The sequence below is a fragment of the Trichoplusia ni genome, chromosome 17, assembly GCF_003590095.1.
Source record: "Trichoplusia ni isolate ovarian cell line Hi5 chromosome 17, tn1, whole genome shotgun sequence".
NCBI classification, from domain to species: Eukaryota; Metazoa; Arthropoda; class Insecta; order Lepidoptera; family Noctuidae; genus Trichoplusia; species Trichoplusia ni.
The window spans coordinates 6813656-6826218 of record NC_039494.1 but is presented as its reverse complement, the minus strand read 5'-3'; the positions used below and the strand labels follow the sequence as shown (position 1 = coordinate 6826218).

Here is a 12563-nt window from a genome sequence, read left to right as displayed (position 1 = left end):
CTTGTCATAACGACTTCCTCCGAGTTTCGGAAGGCACGTTAAATTGTGAATGTTATTCCTACATCTATGACAGTCGTTACAGGTAGCCAGAAACTTGAAAAGTCTGACAACCAGTCTAACCAAGGGGTATCGTGTTGTCCAGGTAACTGCGTTGAGGAGTTCGGATAGGCAGTCGTTCCTTCAGTTCCTTGTGTGTCACGTGAGCCTCATATGTGGGTCATGAGAGTGTCACGTGAATCTCATCTAGGAGTCTCGTGAGTCTCATATGTGGGTCACGTGAATCTCATCTTTGAAGTCAGAATAGTGTAAATTGATTGGTATTTTTTTTGTGATTGTTGAAAATGACTAAATCTATAAATGTTAATCTCCGACGGTAGCGACTTCTTTAATATTAATTAACACGTTATTTTAAAGTCATTATGCGACTTTGGTGGTACGGTGTTCCTTACACCCTGTATGTGGGAGTCACGTGAGTCTCATATGTGTGAGTCACGTGAGTCTCATCTGGGAGTCACGTGAGTCTCATCTGGGAGTCACGTGAGTCTCATCTGGGAGTCACGTGAGTCTCATCTGGGAGTCACGTGAGTCTCATATGTGTGAGTCACGTGAGTCTCATCTGGGAGTCACGTGAGTCTCATCTGGGAGTCACGTGAGTCTCATATGTGTGAGTCACGTGAGTCTCATCTGGGAGTCACGTGAGTCTCATATGTGTGAGTCACGTGAGTCTCATCTGGGAGTCACGTGAGTCTCATCTGGGAGTCACGTGAGTCTCATATGTGGGAGTCACGTGTGTCTCATATGTGGGTCACGTGAGTCTCACATGTGGGTCACGTGAGTCTCACATGTGGGTCACGTGAATCTCATCTGGGAGTCTCGTGAGTCTCATCTGGGAGTCTCGTGAGTCTCATCTGGGAGTCACGTGAATCGCATAGGTGGGCACGTGAGTCTCATATGTGGGAGTCACATGAGTGTCATATGTGGGAGTCACGTGAGTCTCATATGGGTGTCACGTGGATCTCATATATGGGTCATGAGAGACTCATTTAGGTCACGTGAGTGTCATATGTGGGAGTCACGTGAGTCTCATATGGGTGTCACGTGGATCTCATATGTGGGTCATGAGAGACTCATTTAGGTCACGTGAGTGTCATATGTGGGAGTCACGTGAGTCTCATATGGGTGTCACGTGGATCTCATATGTGGGTCATGAGAGACTCATTTAGGTCACGTGAGTGTCATATGTGGGAAACACGTGAGTCTCATATGTGGGTCACGTGAGTCTCATATGTGGGAGTCACGTGAGTCTCATCTGGGAGTCTTGTGAGTCTCATATTTGGGTCACGTGTGTCTCATATGTGGGTCACGTGAGTCTCATATGTGGAACAGGTACAGAAGCGTACCGGCCGCACTTTTATTAAAAAGTCGGACACAAAATCATAAATAACTTCTATAAAAACAATTTATTTAATCATAACTTAAACTACTCTTTCTCCATAATTTCAGGTAAGTCTCGGTCGCTCTCTTGATCAAAATAGTTTTCAGGTATCACATAGTTTTCAGGCGGCCTCATTGGTCCGTACATTTTTGCTTCTTTTTCTTCCTTGATCTCTTCTTGCTTTTGCTTAATTCCTTCTTTGATATCTTGAATGTCTTTGGAAGTGTCGCTGTTGATGTTTGTTTCATTACTGTTCGGGTCTTCATCATCTGAGTCTACTTCTTCAACAAATTCCGTTTCTTCTTGTTTTACTATTTTTTTTATTTTTGGTCGTTTTTCAGCGTCTTCTTTTAGTCGTATTCTGAAAAATAGGAAATTCGTATCACAAATGCTTGTCTAATCTCTACAGACTTACTATTTGTTGCTGTGTTCTGTAAAAGAAGGCAAATATGTGATGCATGGAACATAACTAAACGGTTTTAGGAAAATTTTCATCATTTTTTTTAAAACAAATACACATGAAATTTGTATGTCTACTTTGTATAACTACTTATGCTTAACATATCGTATTAAATAAAATCGATTTCGAAAACGTAAACCACGTATTTAAATTAAAAGAAGACAAAGACTCAAATAACACTTAATGTAGTTTCAACGTTCTAAAACAACAATCAAAAAGTTCATCCGAAAACGGACACACAGTCCCCTGACCTCTTCCCGTAGAGTACAGAGTTAGCGGCCTGCTTGATGTGGCGGCTGTCCGCCTGCCGGATGAGGGGCGGGAGGTGTGCGGGCCGCGCCAGCTCCGCCAGGCGCTGCGTCTTGGCGAGCTGCTGCTTCAGCTTCTGGATACTCATCTGTGAGGGTGAGGGTATTTATGTTATTATTGCAGTGTCTTTATAGTAACTATCGTGCGACTTTTCGTTGTGCCGTCCACCTATCACCAGGCTTTACCTCATGAATTGCGACAGCTTGAACTGCGAGCAACTTGAAATTTTATTTTTACCGAAATTTAGTTTAAGGGTGCGGTGAACGAATACTTTTCCATACAAACGTAATACCAAAATCATTGTCGCTACGAACATATCACCGACTTAAAGTTATGTTATTCGGATACGGACGGTATTTATCTAGGTTCCTATTAAACTTTTAGTTTAAAACATTCACTATTTACGAAATGCGAGCGAATTGCATTTCGTATATTTTAACACCGCTAACAGCATGTTTTCAACTTAATATTTCTGTACTTTAAACATTAATATTCTTAATATCCTTTTAATAGGAACACAGATTATATAGTCTAGTTGCAATTTATCAAAAAAAAAGTGGACATATAATAAGTTTTCATTCATAATTTTTGGTATTACGGAACACAACCAAATTTATCACAAATCTGGAACCATATTATCGCTGTCGCATGTCTCACCAACGTCCAACACGCTATGTTTGTGTGCGTGTACGCACTGCTCGTGGCATGCGCTGGCGTTGGGTTCGACATTATAACTATTAGGTAGTTTACCGATGTAAAAGATTGTTTTGTTGTTTATAGTTAAATAAAGTATTCATTTTTGACGACGACGTAATAAGTGATTATTAAAATTAATAGTTAAATAAATTTAATAATTTGGATGGGGTAGAGCGAGGGCGAGCACATAGGTTTTGTTTACTTTTTGTCTGCTTTACTCTGGTATAGCGCGCCTAGATTAATACCTACTCTGTCAATGTTAATTGGATTTCTCCTTTACTTTAAATTTGAGTGTTATAATGTATTTGTTGTAGCATTTGAATTTGAAATTATGGTTTCAAGACTAAATAGCAAAAATATATATTTGTCAAGGTTTTTTGACACTTTCATTCAATTTGACTACACGGATAGCCGAGCGGTTGAGGTCATCCCGCCTAAACCACTGGGCGCGACGTGTCGCGGGTTTGATCCCCGTGTAGGACAAGCGTTTGTGGGATTCACGAATGCTTGTTCTGAGGCTAGGTGTCTTTGTGCATGTGAATTGTATGTTTGTGAAAGCCCCGCAACACATGGATTAAATTCCTTAGTGCGGGAGTAGCTTTTTAACAAAAAAGAAAGAAAAAAAATTTGTTATATCTGTAAGCACTTTAAGAAGACGAAGAACTGATTTTAATGAAATTTGGCACAGTACCTACTACGTAGTACGTACCTACAAGCAAAGTAAAATTTTAACAAAGTAGGTATGAAAAAAAAAACGTTTTAATCCCTACTAATATTCCCTACTATACCTAATATTATAAATGCGAAAGTAACTCTGTCTGTCTGGCTGTTACGCCCTCACGTCTAAACCACCGAACTGATTTTAATGAAATTTGGTACAGAGATAGAGTTGACCTTGAGAAAGAAGATAGGATAGTTTTTATCCCGGACTTTTGAAGAGTTCTCTTTCTTGGAAACGCGATATAACCGAAATCGACGCGGACGAAGCTGCGGGCGAAAATTAGTAATAAATATATTTTTTATTAACTAACTATTTACTTACGAAATATTACCTAAATTTAATGTATGTACTGTTTAATATAATATTTAAATAAACCGCCTCTAGCATACCTACTTTAAAATTTTAAACGGAACTTAGTAGGTAACAGTTGTCGCTCGCTGTAGGTGATTATCGCGTAGGTATAGGCGAGTTAGGACGGAGTCGACGCGACGGAGGCCTCTAGCCAATACATGGATGTGATGGGAGTGAAATATTTGGAAAAAGATTTAATGGAAAAATGGGATAGTGTAAAACAATAGGTACTCTTTCTTATTGCAAAAAAAAAATAAACTTGGGTTGGATTACTTACGTAATATTTGTTACCTATTAGGTACCAAAAAATAAGTTTCATAACGAAAACATACTCTTGATCATTTTAAATTTACCAAATTTTAATCTACACTAATAGTATAAAGAGGAAAACTTTGTTTGTTTCATTGTATTGAATAGGCTCATAAACTTCTGGACCGATTTTAAAAATTATTTCACCATTCGAAAGCTACATTATCCACGAGTAATTCAGGCTATATTTAATTTTGCACAAAAATAGGCTTCCGTAAGATATTAGGGTTTTCGAACACAAGGTGTAAAAAATCAACCAAAAAAGTTACTTATTTTGCGTACCCTGCCTAAACTATTAAAGATAGAACCATAAAATGTTCTAAGTAATTGTAGATGTTATAAATATCTACAAAAAAGTTCGCGACACACTATACCTATCTATGTCGAGTGAGGTACAATAACCATTTTTTTTATTGAAAAATCTTCATTTTTTTTGGACTACATTTAAACGCGTTTATTTTACTCATGCTATTAATCCTTATCAAAATTAATTATTTCATCACTATGTACAGTTAATGTAGATAATATTTGGTCTTTGAATAATTAAAATTGGACGTTTGGTTCTGAAGTTATAGCGAAATTAAAATATTACGATTTCTGCTGCACGGCCCGTTATGATATTGTTGTGGTTATAAACGAGAAGGCGCTTTATATTAGCAAAATTTTTGTATTTTCTATCATATTTAAGCTCATAAATGTTATCTATACTTCTATAGGTCCTAATATATAAAGCTAAAGAGTTTGTTTGTTTGTTTGTTTGAACGCGCTAATCTCAGGAACTACTGGTCCAAATTGAAAAATATTTATTTTATCATCACACTGCGACTAATTATTATTAAATATTAAGAATTAAATTACAGAAAAAATAAGTTGAAAACATGCTGTTAGCGGTGTTAAAATATGCGAAATGCAATTCGCTGGCATTTCGTAATAGTGAACGTTTTAAACTAAAAGTTTATTAGGAACCTAGATAAATTAAATACCGTCTTTTGGTATTACGTTTGTATTGAAAAGTTTTCGTTCACGTTTTATTTTATTAGATTTTTAGATTTAAGATACCTAATATCATTAAATCTTCTGATATAGACATCGTACAATAATTTCCAAAAAAAGCATTACTGGTTTTTGTGTTCACCAACGGTTCCGAAAATTAAATAACAAAAATAAAGCATTTACTAAACAAAATTAGTACAATGCAGTGGTTATCAGTCATTATGAATGACTCGCTACAAAAGTACTACACGCACGCACACAGCTACGCGCTGCGCCGCGAGAAGTCCGATAGAGATAGCAATGTTTCGTCCGATTTTTGGCTCGCGTCGAATTGCAGTTGCGCGCTGCTTACACCGGCCTCTTAAGCAGCTTTATTTATTATACAGTAATTTCCAATCTGATACCCAACCGAATTGTTTTTTTAGCCCTTTTGTTTGGAGACCTCAGTGTCGCAAGTCCGACTCGCAAATGACCGGTTACTTCATTTTGCCTCACCTAGTCCCCTACTTCTGAGCCTTGCCTTAGTTTCAGACCCTATATCTTAGTCTTAGATATCTTTGCTATGCCTACTCATTAGCCCACTGTTGGGCATAGTTCGTGCATGCTACTCTTACCTTAGTCTTGGATATTTCTGCCTTCTCCGCCATGCTGGGTCCTTGTTTTAGACTATTCATGTACTGGTCCAGTTCATCCACATCCTCTGCCTCCTGCTTACTCTTGGCTGCTGAGGACCTGAGGGTTTCCAGAGTCTTCTCTTCAGACGATATCTTGGTCTCGATGGTAGATATTTCTTTTAACTGACAGAAAAAACACAAATTCAAAGGTTATTGTTTAAACGTAGAAATATCAAACAAAAGTATATTATTGAAGTTGTTCATTCAAAAGTAATCTTAAACAGTGTGACAATAAAGTATAGTATTGCGTGGAAAGAGTGCAGCGATCAGTCACCGCCAATATTTCATTACTCCTACAACGCCATCTAGTACGAAATCAGGCAGAAGATTATTCAGAACTATGGTTAATTATGACCTAATAAACATACTATCGCGTCGATGAAACCTAAGCCGCCTATTACTTACAAAAAAAAACGACTCCCGCATTGAGGAATTTAATCCTTGTTCTATAAACATACAAATCAAATGCAAAAAGACACCCAGACTCAGGACAAGCATTAGAAAATCACACAAATGCTTGTGAGGATGGAACCCGTGGCCAGTCGGGCTCAGTGGGTTTGGCGTGGTGACCTCAACCACTGGGCTATCCCCACGTAGTCTTGAGTGTCTTATGTATGTGACACCGACACAAGGATTAAATTCCTTATTGCGGGAGTCGTTTACTAGAAATCTGCTTCGTCCACGCTCACCAGGTCATCATAAGTCCGTGGCTTATCGCTGTCCTTGTCCGCCGCGCCGTGTCGCTGCATGCGTCGCTCTCGCTTCCTCTCGACGCTGCCGGTGCGGTCGAGGAACGTGTCGTCGTCCGAGTCGTAGTAGTCGTCCGCTGACCAGTCGCGCTCCTTGCGACGACGGGATTCTAGAAAAGAACTCATTAATGAAACAAAAACTAATACATTTTCAAAATTAATAAAATCTTGAGTCGGTCCGTGTTTCGTAAGACACGTTAAATTGTGGGTCCCGGCTGTTATTGATACATCTATAATAGTCGTTACAGGTAATCAGACGCTTGAAAGTCTGACAACCAGTCTAACTAAGGGGTATCGTGTTGCCCAGGTAACTGGGTTGAGGAGGTCAGATAGGCAGTCGCTCCTTGTAAAACACTGGTACTGAGCTGAATTTGGTTAGGCTGGAAGCCTTCCTGGAGCAACATAGTTGGGAAGAGGTTAGGACGATGATGACTAATAAAACCTTCGACATATCCAAAAATCTATATCTATACTATTTTATAAAGCTGAAGAGTTTGTTTGTTTGAACGCGCTAATCTCAGGAACTTCTGGTAAAATGGAAAAATATTTTTGTGTTGAATAGACCATTCATCGAGGAAGGCTTTAGGCTATATAACATCATGCTCCGACTAACAGGAGCGAAGATACAACGGAAAATGTGACAAAAACGGGTAAATATATTTTTTTCTAAGGCTTGCGTTCAAAAATTCCTAACTTATATCTTCTAACGACGCGGGCAAAAGCTAGTAAAGACATAAAACAAAGAGCTTCATCATAAAAAAAACCTCATCATGTTACCCGACTGCGTATAGAAGGAGCATGTCCTCACCATGTTTGGACTGGCGCAGCAGCCCGGCCCGGTCCAGTATCCTGCAGGCCTCCAGCGCGCACGCGATCACGGCCTCCTTCTTCTTCCCTCTGTGGATGACCTCCGCGACCACCGGCCTCCCTCTAGCGTCATCTAGAGGTAACTCTACTCTGGAAAAGGAAAGAAGACGAGAATGTAGAATATACATGTGGTAGTAGTAGAAGAAGACCAATTATTTCTGTAGTTGTTAACAGTTGTCATGAGGATTCCGTACCTACAAGATGGAAGGTTTAAGTTTTCAAACCTTTGCTAATTTTAAATGTCGGGCTAATCAAGGCAAAATTCGCGTTAATCCCCGCATTCTTGCATGTTAATATAACTATGCAACGCGACTGTCTGTCTGTCTGTATGCTATCAGGCTTCACCATAACATTTTTTTTTGCAAATTTATTTTTCTTCGCCTACTTTTACAAAACCGCCATTTTCACCATTCAGGCTTGCACTTGATCGGTTTTTAGTCAAATATTAGTGAATTATGTGCATTCGTATACAATTCCTAATATTGGACTTTGCTGTGCCCGACAGGGTCCATAATTGTTTCTAAATTTTATTTTATATGTACATTTTGGATTGCAATAAAGGACTTTGATTTAAACTGTTATGACAGTCGACACATATAGCAGACAAAACAGTTACGCATTAGTTGGAAAACAGTTGCACGACAGTTGTACCACAGTTTAGTTGCCGCTCCTACCTGCATATGAACTGCCCCACACCTCTCTCCTCACAGTCGTAGTTGAGCTCGTGCCCCTCGCGCTCGCAGTAGCCGCGCAGCGTCTTCTTGGGATCCTGGAGGAACAACTCCTCGTTGCCGGTCTCCGCGTAAGGGTTCTCCAGAAGGTCTGGTTCCTCTTCCGCGTCCTCACCTAGGAAAATATATACCAATTGATTATAAAGTAATTACTACTTTAATAACTTAATTTCATAATCAAAGGACAAAAGGTTTTTTAAAGAATGGTCATCTTGCATCGATTTTCATCAAACATAACTTAAACACTCTCGACTAACGACGAATTAAATTTTCGCTTAAAATCAAATTTAGTTCATCCGTTTGAGAGCTACATATCAGACACACACAGAGAGACATACAACTCATAACACTGCATAATTTTAAGGGTTAAATAGTAACAAAATGAGACTCACCCATCCCCCAGTCTATTCCCTGTTCTTCTCTCTTCTTCTCCTGCTCAACTCTGTCCTTCTCCCTCTGTTCAAAGGCCTCCCGTATCATCCTCTCTCGCTCTGCCTTCATATCTTCCGCTTTCTTCTTGATTTCTGTTACCGACAATTCTGATTCTCCTTCGCAGTCAAAGTCAGGGCCCTGGGATGTCAAAAAAGTTTTATGAAGTTATAGTTATACATCATTTCGTAGAAATTAGCACCAGAAAGAGGAAGCCTATGCCCAGCATTGGGAGGACAAAGGCTGTGAATGATGATGATTAGTTGGAAGACAGTTACACGACTGTTGTACAACAGTCTTTTAACAGTTGTAACACAAGCCATGGTAGACGAAATTAATCAAGCCATTACAAAATACTAACCACCACTATATAAGTTCTTGTGCTATTCCCAAACTTGATCTGATGTCCGACTCTGACCCTGGTGTAATGGTTCGGCTTCAGCTTCTCCTTATTGAGGTAGGTGCCGTGAGTGCTGCCCAGGTCTATCATGTACCAGCCGCACGGCTGCTCCCCATCCTCAGCAAACGCTTTATACTGGAGGACTGCATGGTGCCTGAAACAAGTAATTGAGAGGTTATTTCTCTGATCATAGACACCCTTTGAATTAGGTAATCTTTAATCCTCCTGACTTGTGACAGTAGTTTTAAATTATGGTTCTATAAGTCAGCCAATGAGAGAATATTTTGGACTATAGCTGTTGAGGCAAAGCCAATGATTGGTGAGAAGTAGCCAAGTATCGAGTAAATTGGATTTCTCTCATATTAAAGGTCAAGGCCTGAGTTTGCTGGCTCTCTCCTATTGACTCTTTTGAGTAGTAGTATAATTAAGCCACCATACGCAATGGGCCAATTTGGAGCCTATGTGTGGAAAAAGGGAGCCCATCACCAAGTACCAAGTAGATTATGTTATAAAAAAAAATATATGAGATAAACTATTTATACGAAACAATACAAAATACCAACCGTGATATAGTAGGATGTGCCATTACAACATCGCTGTTAGCAAATCTCCCGAAAACATGGTATGGCTTGCCTGTAAGCTCCACTCGCTCCACAATCATGCCTGACTTTAGCACTTCTAGAGAATAATCCGCTCCTGGAATACAAGAGACATTATTATTATAACAAAGTGTTTAATAAATTTGTGTGCTACAATGGTGGCTAATTAGCTGCCGGAATAGGCTAATTAAAGATACCCCAAATAAAGTAGTGAAGGAAAACTTTATTAGGTGTTAAATAAGTTACTTTAACTAATTCCTTTCTCTTCTAATTCTTTTATTGACAGACAAAGTATTTTAGTGCCACCTTTGTAGCTTTGACAACTATAGTAAACAAAGAAAATATGTGGTCATAACAAAGTAAAAATTAACGTAAAATACGGGCTGTAACTGTTGCCTGACGATGGAGTAGGGTAAGACTTACCATCAGGACAAACCCCTGACCATTTAGGTTCCTTATATGGAATAGGACTCGAAATTTCCTTTAAAAGTACCGCTGGCGGTAAACTACTTTTAGAACTCGATTCTGAACTGTTTTCTGCAGGTTCTTCAATGCGTTTAACTTCTGGAGGCTTTTCAGACTCACTTTTAACCTTTTTGGGTAGTTTCCCGATGCGACCGAAGAGCACGGGCTTTTTAAATTCTATTTTTTCTTCGCTTGGAGCTTCTTGATTCGTTTCGTCCATTTTTAGGTTAAGTGTTAATTTGCTTATATTAGTTCTTGTACGTTTAATTGAACATATTCTTAAAAAAAAAGTTCTATTAATTATTTACTTTTTATAGTAAAATATTTTTATTTTAGAAAACATAAACAGCAATCTGATTCTATTGTGCTTTACAGTCCCTGCCAAGTATTCCAATGTCTTTAAGCATATATTTGACATTTCCCATATCTTTGCACATCTCTTTTTACTGGGGTAGGACAGAATGAGAAACTAAATTTTAGTTTATAAATAGAACTGGAACGCACCCAATCTTTTCATTGAAAATATATTATTAAAGATTTATTTTTTAGTAATTTTCTGTACATTAATATATTCGTTTTTATAAATTACGATATAATTTGATAATTAAAAGCAAAATAAAAATTGAGTGTCCTTCGAAATCGAATTAAAGATAGTAGCATTAAACTGAACGCGCATAGTATACGTCATTCATTCAAGACCGAATTAAAACAATTGAATGGAAGAACGGAACAACCAAATCAATCAATTCATATTCAAAAGAATTTCGTGACGATTGCCAACCGATCGAATAACAATATTAAAACGAACGCTCGATTTCGTAGTGGATATTGCTCAAATAGTGTCGCGTGCTTGTTTGTTTGTTCATTTTTTACACATCGGCTGTAAATATCATATGAGCGACTGTGCCGCGGTGACCATATTGTGTGTACGAACGCGCGGAGACTTAGAACAAAGATTGTTATAATATTTACTATTATCAGACTCTTATCATAATTCATGCTGTTTAAGTGATTTCCTAGCATTGGTGACGTCCGAACGCGCGTAATTACTACAGGTAAGTGTTGCATTAAGTTAGAAATGTGACGAAAATATTACTGTGTTGAGTGTCGATTTTTTTTTGCATAACAGATTCTCAATTTGGGAGATAAGAATCATGAACCGGTGAAAGTATAGTTCACCAATTCTATGGAGTATAATGCCTCTATTGTTTTGATACGTTTATTCGATCATTTCGTTCAAAATCGCTTTTATAAAACCAGTGTCGTGAGTAGGAATATTTTTCTTCTGAGAAACCAAGAAACTGGTTTCTAATTAGTAGTTTTGGTGTGGTTACATTCGTATTTGTGTAACCTTTAATATTTCACACAATTTGTAGTTTAGTTCTGTCAACATTTTCGCTAAACTATCATATATGAGGTTATTTACGTGCAGAATTTGTATCAACAAATGACCGACTTAGTGTTTTACATTACTCTAACAAATAAAGAAGATATTAAAGTGGTAATCATTATAAAAAATATAAAAATATATATACATAGTGCTTAATTTTGCCTACCTACCTCCCCAAAGTTAAAGATATTATTATAAACAAAGTTTATTTTTCTCATCTCATATTGATAAACTCCAATTCCGTACCAATTTCAGACTGATCATGCTCAATCAAACGTGAACAATATGCAAATGTAGAATGCCTTGTCATAATATTACAACATGTTTTGTAAAGACAGATTTCCTAAAAAATGTATTGATTTCTCATACAATATTTTTCATGGTATCATTATTGATGTTCATCCATACTTGCAGTATGTTAGGCTATTACACAAAAACATTTTTAACGCTATCGGGCATGCCTTAATCGTCTGCATAAAGTGACATACAACGTATTTTATTGAAAAAATAAGGAAAATAATGCAATATTAGCAAATTGAATAATAAATATTTTTTCCTTAGTAATTCAGGGAATAATAAGTATGGTAGTCAGAGTGATTTGGTTTAATCCATAAACAAAAATATTGACGTATTTGTGTGACATTAAGTCTTTTAAATGGTGACTTTTTGGAATACTATTTGTAATCTATTGATCATCATGCTAGCCTTTTTCTAACTATGTTGGGGTCGGCTTCCAGTATAACCAAATGCAGAAGAGTTGACCAGTGTTTTACAAGGAGTGACTGTCTATCTGACTTCCTCAACCCAGTTACCTGGGCAACGCGATACCCCTTAGACTTACTAGTTTCTGACTACCGATAATGACTGTTAGAAATGTGTAAATAACAGGTCACAATTTAATGTGCCTTTCAAAAAAGGATGCCTTCATTAAGACATAGATGATCACCTATCAACGGGCTAGGGTACTCTCCGAAGCTCGGGAGGT

At 37.9% G+C, this 12563-nt stretch overlaps 2 protein-coding genes across 2 annotated transcripts in view; one reads left to right on the top strand and one right to left on the bottom strand.

Moving 5' to 3' along the window:
- Nucleotides 1–1441: 1441 nt before the first annotated feature.
- Nucleotides 1442–10582, bottom strand: LOC113502459 (kanadaptin). The gene is made up of 10 exons (XM_026884031.1): nucleotides 10147–10582; nucleotides 9688–9820; nucleotides 9086–9278; nucleotides 8688–8865; nucleotides 8239–8410; nucleotides 7506–7654; nucleotides 6638–6807; nucleotides 5889–6071; nucleotides 2147–2292; nucleotides 1442–1796 (listed from the first exon to the last, which is right to left on the bottom strand). Exons 1-10 carry the CDS (start codon nucleotides 10406–10408, stop codon nucleotides 1481–1483), a joined length of 1902 nt encoding a protein of 633 aa, XP_026739832.1. The 5' UTR covers nucleotides 10409–10582; the 3' UTR covers nucleotides 1442–1480.
- A 319-nt stretch (nucleotides 10583–10901) lies between these two features.
- LOC113502505 (mitogen-activated protein kinase-binding protein 1) overlaps nucleotides 10902–12563 on the top strand; it is a 119577-nt gene continuing 117915 nt past the window's right edge. Inside the window, exon 1 of the mRNA XM_026884103.1 lies at nucleotides 10902–11243. The gene's annotated coding sequence lies outside the window, so the exon portion shown is untranslated. The remainder of the gene's footprint in view (nucleotides 11244–12563) is intronic.

Excerpts from the sequence above, each read along its gene's own strand:
- LOC113502459 (XM_026884031.1), bottom strand. The coding sequence starts at position 10,408 with ATGGACGAAACGAATCAAGAAGCTCCAAGCGAAGAAAAAATAGAATTT. Across the intron at positions 9,279-9,687 it reads GCACATCCTACTATATCACG|GCACCATGCAGTCCTCCAGT; the intron begins GTTGGTATTTTG and ends TACTTGTTTCAG. Across the intron at positions 8,411-8,687 it reads GGGAATAGACTGGGGGATGG|GTGAGGACGCGGAAGAGGAA; the intron begins GTGAGTCTCATT and ends ATATTTTCCTAG.